Source organism: Cygnus atratus, chromosome 5 (assembly GCF_013377495.2).
Source record: "Cygnus atratus isolate AKBS03 ecotype Queensland, Australia chromosome 5, CAtr_DNAZoo_HiC_assembly, whole genome shotgun sequence".
In the NCBI taxonomy this organism is placed as follows: domain Eukaryota; kingdom Metazoa; phylum Chordata; class Aves; order Anseriformes; family Anatidae; genus Cygnus; species Cygnus atratus.
The window spans coordinates 26,459,829-26,467,169 of NC_066366.1; the positions used below are offsets into that span (position 1 = coordinate 26,459,829).

Sequence of the window (7,341 nt, forward strand, 5' to 3'; positions counted from 1 at the left end):
ATTCCCCATCCATTGCCCCAAGCACTTCTAACACCTGATTGTTTCCCCATGCCGCTATGCCAGCATGGTTCCTTTCTCCCCATGCATCCTCAGTTCCCTCTTTTTACCTTTCTATTGATGGTTTCATAACAATGGCTTCCCTAATTTTTCCAAAGACAATTTCTGAAATCTTGACGTGTCTTCTACAAAGTACTGTAAGGAACAACACTGTCACTCACTGTCTCATTACACTGCAAAGCTTTAAATGTCTGTCTGTAAGAATATGTAGAGTGTCTCCTAAGGTATTCTAAACGTAAGAGCTGGCATGATTGAACATCTTATGAAACAATAATTGTTTGATTGCATTTAGAAATGTCATAAGATGCTAGAGTACATTGTCCTCGAATATACATTTGTGTGTTTTACTTATATTCACAACTGTAGAAACAATCACAGTGCAGAAAGAATACACAAATAATTTGATAGACTGCTTTACAAGCGTTTCATGGTAACTTTAATGGAAGTCTATGCTATTTAATGAGCTGCTTTCTTTTTCATTTTTTTTTCTTTGATCTTTACAGCTGTCTCCAAAAGAATATTTTCAAGTGCAGAAAGCAATATGCAACAGTCAAGATCCTCATGACAGTAGACCAAGAACAAGAATGGAAGTAAATTTATTCAGCAATTCTACTGTTATAAACAGTTCATCCATCAACCATAAACAGTTAGAAGGGCATAGCCTCTGGGAAGTTATTACTATTGCCACTGTAACTGCAATTGTAAGCTTAATAACCATAGTGGGAAACATTCTTGTAATGATATCCTTCAAGGTTAACAGTCAGCTCAAAACCGTTAACAATTATTACTTGCTCAGCCTTGCCTGTGCAGACCTCATCATTGGAATATTTTCTATGAACCTCTATACATCTTATATACTCATAGGCCATTGGTCTCTTGGAAGTCTGGCATGTGATCTGTGGCTAGCGCTGGATTATGTAGCTAGCAATGCCTCAGTAATGAACCTTCTAGTCATCAGCTTTGACAGATATTTTTCCATCACAAGGCCTTTAACATACAGGGCTAAACGCACACCCAAAAGAGCTGGCATCATGATTGGTCTAGCTTGGCTAATTTCCTTCATATTGTGGGCACCTGTTATCTTGTGCTGGCAGTATTTTGTTGGTGAACGAACAGTACCACCCGAGGAATGCCAGATACAGTTTTTATATGAGCCCATTATCACCTTTGGTACTGCAATTGCTGCTTTTTATATTCCAGTGTCAGTGATGACCATTTTGTATTGCCGCATCTATAAAGAGACGGAGAAACGTACCAAGGACCTTGCTGAACTTCAGGGTTCTGAATCTGTGGCAGAGTTTGAGATGATAAAGCCTCAGAAAACTCTTCTGAAGTCTTGTTTCAGTTGCAAGCAGCAAAATTTAGTCAAAAGAGAGAGATGTCAGGCTTCCTGGTCTTCATCTAGTCGAAGTACATCAGCTACAGTGAAAGCATCTCAGGCAGCGAGTACTTGCAACGACTGGTCTAAGGCTGACCAGTTAACCACCTGCAGCAGCTATGCATCTTCAGAAGAAGAGGATAAACTTGCCACTGATTCAGTTTTCCAAGTAGCTTACAAAAGTCCATCTAAAGATAATGAAGAAGAGTTTAATGAAAGGGAGAGTAAGGATGTTGTAGTCAAAGACCAACCTGAAGAAAATGATTTTGAGACCCAGAAATATTTTTTATCACCTGCCAAAGGCCAAAAAAATAAAAAATGTGTGGCCTATAAATTCCGCTTGGTGGTTAAGGCTGATGGCACTCAGGAAGCCAACAATGGTTGCCGTAAAGTAAAAATAACTCCTTGTTCTGCTGCTCTATCAAAGGATCCTTCCATCAAAAGCATGGATCCAAATATAAATAACCAAATCACCAAAAGGAAAAGGATGGTTCTTATAAAGGAACGCAAAGCAGCACAGACTTTAAGTGCCATTCTTTTGGCTTTTATCATCACGTGGACTCCCTACAATATAATGGTTTTGATCTCCACATTCTGCTCTGACTGCATTCCCCTGACACTGTGGCACCTCGGATATTGGCTATGCTATGTGAACAGCACTGTTAACCCCATTTGTTATGCTCTCTGTAACAAAACTTTCAGGAAAACTTTTAAGATGCTGCTTTTCTGCCAGTGGAAAAAGAAAAAAGTGGAAGAGAAACTATACTGGCAGGGCAATACCAGACTGCCGTAACTGCTCTTATATAAGCGATAAAGGGAAAAATAGATACTGACATAGCCTAATAAATGGGCTGTAATTCTGTCTTGTCAAAGCTATTCCTTTGTATGTCTAGGGGTTAAAAAAACAGTCAGCAAAAAAGTGATGTTGTGCATTAAAATAGTGTGCTTGGGATAAAGAAGTCAGTGGCTGCTGTAAACAGCACAGGGTATTTGTGATTATGCGGTAGATCTGCATTACAAATATTATGTTTGGGGTCTTCTGTTCGTTCAGCCTGAGAAAGTGTAGGTATCTTATAAACAAGTAGATATTAGAGTGTGATTGCTATCGAGTCATCGGGTCAGGTCATCCAGCAAATCTCCCTGTAGCACAGAACTGTTTCTTCTTATAGTTCCTTTGTTCCTTTCTAGTGTATTGTCTATTTATTTTTCAATGGAGCAAGCAATGGAGCATGTACTAATTCTAAAATTTCCACCATAAGGATGACTTTTCGGGGGACAGAGGAAGGGCTCAGAGGGGAGGAAATAGATAATGTATATTATATATAAAGAATCCTGTCCCCATCTCAGTTCCATCATGCAAGTCAATGTCATCTAAAAAATGGTGATAGCTAGCAAATACCCAAATTTGTATTTCTCCATTTCCCAATGCCTCAGAAGGAAATTCTAAAAATATATGTGATCGTGACGATAGTACAAATCAGAACTGACTATAAATCATGATGGACACAGTCTATCTACTTTACAGTGTAGGACGTAGAGAATATCCTTTTTGAAATCTCTGTTGCACTCCCCCTTGCCTACAAAGTTTCCCTTAATGATGGAATAATGCAGAACACAAGTAAAATGTATATTGAAGCCCTGCACATTCTCCTGTGTATTATGAAATTATTGAAAACAGTGACAGAATTGGTATTTCTGAAAGAAGGAAGATTTTTAAAGTACTTTTTGATTATTTATGTAAATCTATTAAAGACACTTTGCACTTTAATAGCACTTTTATCTCTAAATAGCTTTATAAATACTAATCAGCATTAGGTGTTTGAAAACATAAGTTTTCTCCAGTCAATATCTTCAGTATAACAGAACCACGTCTGTCACGTGTGCCAGTACTGGGGCTTGGAGACAGCCTCTCTTAGGGCTTAAGCTTCTGGGACTGGTGTGTACTGGCCTGACAGCAATGAGCTGAGAACCTGTCCACTATTTGAGGTTTGCCAGGGCTTTGGATGTAGATAGACACTCATGTGCCTGTCTGATATCTGTGTTAGATTGGCAGTCCTGCGACATTGACTGAATAAGTGCAAAAGTGAGGGGTGCTTTTAACACAAAGTCACTGGAATGGAACTGATAACCTGGCTCATGGTGGTGGAAACAAACATGAAGCCTCAGATAAGGCCATGTGAAAGCAAAGTTAATGGTGACAGGATTCACAGAAAGTGAAGTCTTAAAGTAAACAAGTGTTTACGAATAAGTGAGAAAGAACTCCATGTACCTCACTGAGTCCATGTCACAAGGTTTAGATGCAGCTTTAGCCTTTCTGTCAAAATTCAGGGTGAGATGCTCTGGAGTATAAGTTTGGGCCAATCTTCTTATTTTATCTACTATACTTGTTGGTGGGACATTGTGGTGGTGTTGTGACCCAGCTGCACATTTCAGGGATTGTGTTAGTCATCCTGAACGTACAGTTATGCTCAGTGAAATCATTCATATAATTTATTAAATTATTGTACCATCAACATGTTTCCCTACAGATATATAATTCCTTCATGTCAGCAAACACAGTACAAGTAATTAATATTTTTTATCCCCAATCTCCAGAGGGGAAAATTGTGTCAGTGAAAGATTAGCCGTGTAGTAATGTAAAAATATGTTCTCTAAATTCACGATTGACTTTGTAACACACCATACTGTGCCTATTATTTTTTTGTGCATCAGCATATGATTGCTTATTAAAGGAAAGCATGGGTCTTTGTGAAGAACCTTTCATCAATTTTTTTCTGTCACTATCCAGAGTTTTTCCTGTGTACAGTAACTATGTACAAGTCAGTTGTTATAGTGGGTAATTTTATATTACATTGGATCAGACATTCAGTAAACTGTGTTTGATTTTTAGCAAATGAATGTGTCCCTCTGCGGCACAAGCTGTAGTTTAAGGCAAAATTTATGAGGTAGTAACAGTTCCTGCTAGCTGCGGTGTTGTTTCTAAAGTAAAGCATTGGCTTCTACATCTGAAATTAAATGAAATATTTTTTTGTCGGTTTTGGCTTCTGCTGAACTAGAGTGTTCTGTAAATGTTTATGGACTCTGTGCTCAGTAAATGTATTAGAATAGATGGTGATGGATGCAACAATGTTGCTTCGGTGTAATTGTGAAATGTGTGCTCAAACTATGCTGCTAGCACTTCACAGTGTGAGACGTTACATTGCCAAATTCGGGTATATTGTAAATACCTTGAATTATATAAAGAGGTGTTTGTTGCTTTATTGTTATGTGGGGTGTTTACTCTTAAAAACAACAAAAACAAACAAAAACCAGAAAAACATGATTCTCATTAGAGTATGAGTTAGTACTTTGTGTTCAAGCTCTATAAAGCTTCCTTTAAAAAGTGTTGTGGGACTTTTGCAGTGTAAAACAACCTTGTTGCCTGTATTTCACAGAATCACAGAACTGTAGGGGTTGGAAAGGACCTCAAGAGATCATCGGGTCCAACCCCCCTGCCAAAACAGGTTCCTTAGAGCCGGTTGCCTAGGTAGGTGTCCAGATGGGCCTTGAATATCTCCAGAAAAGAAGACTCCACAACCTCCCTGGGCAGCCTGTGCTCCATCACCCTCACCGTGAAGTTCTTTCACATATTGGTGCAGAACTTCCTGTGAACTATTTTGTGGCCATTGCCCCTTGTCCTGTCCCCATAAACCACTGAAAAGAGGTTGGTCAAATCCCTCTGTCTCCCATACTTAAGATATTTATCAACATTGATAAGATCCCCTCTCAGTCTTCTTTTCAAGGCTGAACAGACCCAGGTCTCTCAGTCTTTCCTCATAGGGAAGATGCTCCAGGCCCCGTATCATCTTTGTGGCCCTCCGCTGGACTCTTTCCAGGAGATCCCTGTCTTTTTTGTACTGGGAATTTCTGTCCTTTTAATGAAACTTTTACTGGTCCTTTAATTGATTATGTTCAAAATTGTGAACTTCTGAAAAGAACTTTTTGGCAAGATTGAATTTTATTTATACATATATATGCATGTATGTATATATATGTATGTATGTATTATCAATATAGTTGTGTAAGTACACATCCCTAACTAATTTTTTCAGAGATCCAGGACATGCAAATATTTCTGAATATTGAATTTTCCCACAAAGGAAGCTGAGGTATCATTCTTGTCTCTGTTTCACATATGCAAAGCTCCCTATATATCCCAGATCCCCATAAAGTATAAAATAACATTCATTTTACAAAAATACAATTTATGTTTGTAGATGAAGACTTGGAAGAGTTCACAGAACTTTAAACTCATATAGATTTAGTTTAAATCATACACTTTTTGTGACTCCTAAGCAAAGAATGAAGAGCCTTGCAAAGGATGGAAAGTCAAGACAGAATGCAAATACAGGATTTTCTTGTATAGAAGAATCCTGTTGAACTGAGGAAGGATGAAATCAAAAGGGATATAAAGAAAATACTACAAGAACCTGTAAAATATGATAGAACATATTTTGCCATTAACTTATTCTATAATTCAGTTACTAATTATTCCAGTGAACTATGCATGTTAATCAATAACTGCTGTTAATTGTTGAAAAGTATTTTTGCATGTGGAGTTTTGTTCCTCATCTCAATTGTACCCATAGTATGACCTACACTGGGATATATGGACTGAAGGAGTCTAGATCCAGAGATAAGAAGGTACTTCAAGGCAAAATCCTTAATTGTGCTTCCTTATCACCCTGTAGATATTGTTCAGTTTTAGAGCTGAGCCTCATGAAAAGTTTCCACCTCTACTTGAGTTCTTCTGATCATTTTATCTCCAGCAAAGGGCATTTCTAAGAAATCTGTGGCACTGCCACCATGTCATATTTGATACATTACCTATGTCAAACTAGTTGAACTAATAAACCTTAAGGCAAATGTCCCTAAGGATAGTCACACATCTGAAAGAATAAAAATGGCACTGGGAAGTGGTAAGTATGTTAAATCTAAATCAGAAGTCACTACAACAATTAAAGAATCCCATGTCAACCTGGAAGATGGTGTTTTCTCTTAGAACACAATCATTATGGAACTGGGTATTCAGTTTGAAACTCAGAACTGAACACCTGTGGACTGTTTTCAGATTCCAGATTTTAAATAGAAATTTTTAAGTTCCTTCCTTACTTATTGTAGGAAACACAGTCTCCAAAACACCCCTTTATAGTTTGGGATTTCTGAAATCTTCATTTTGAATGAGAATTTTTGGACATCACTTTTTAAAGTTACTCTGTAATATTTAGGGGACAAGTCTGAATTGTTTGCTTTAAGAAAACAAGCAAACAAACTGAACAATACAACTTTCCTTTGGAATTTTCTCTACTTTCTGTAGAGATCGAAGTAATATGAAGGATTCACTTGGGCATAGTGAAAACCAATTAGCTGTTTCCTCAGATGTACATAACAGTCAAGCTGGAGTTACCATTTGCTGTGACATATACATCTAGGTGTCTCTCTTTTGAAAAGGGCTTTACTCTAAAACTTCATACAGCTTTATCCTTTTTGACGTTACAGAGGGATTTTCTTAAAAAGTAGAAAAAACAACAACTCCACATTCATTATTTTGTGCTGTAGAATACTACAGATCAGAACTTTCTTCTGAATAAACTTGTGCCCTCTCAAGAACAGCTGTGAAAAATCATCACTTTTCAACATGATGCTGAAAATGGCTTCCCTGCAGTGTTTGCATGTGGCGAGTTCAAGGAATCCATCATGTTTCAAAATGCTTCTGCATCCTCTGTATAGTCAGTGGCTTTTCCATTTGAAACGCCCTTCCAAACCTGAGCTCCAAAACATGGATACTGCATCTTTTCACTTAAATACTTGGCATTCCTTCCACCACATCAGAAGGACGCTATTTATTTCTTATGTGGTCATCCCAA

The 7,341-nt window shown here is 37.8% G+C and overlaps 1 protein-coding gene across 1 annotated transcript; it reads left to right on the forward strand.

Annotated features, from left to right (window-relative positions):
* The first annotated feature begins 641 nt into the window (after positions 1–641).
* Positions 642–2,228, forward strand: CHRM5 (cholinergic receptor muscarinic 5). Its single transcript, XM_035539687.1, has one exon. The coding sequence runs from the start codon at positions 642–644 to the stop codon at positions 2,226–2,228; it is 1,587 nt and encodes a 528-aa protein (XP_035395580.1).
* Positions 2,229–7,341: the final 5,113 nt, after the last annotated feature.

What these genes read in the sequence shown, in the direction of transcription:
- CHRM5 (XM_035539687.1), top strand. Translation starts at nt 642, where the DNA reads ATGGAAGTAAATTTATTCAGCAATTCTACTGTTATAAACAGTTCATCC.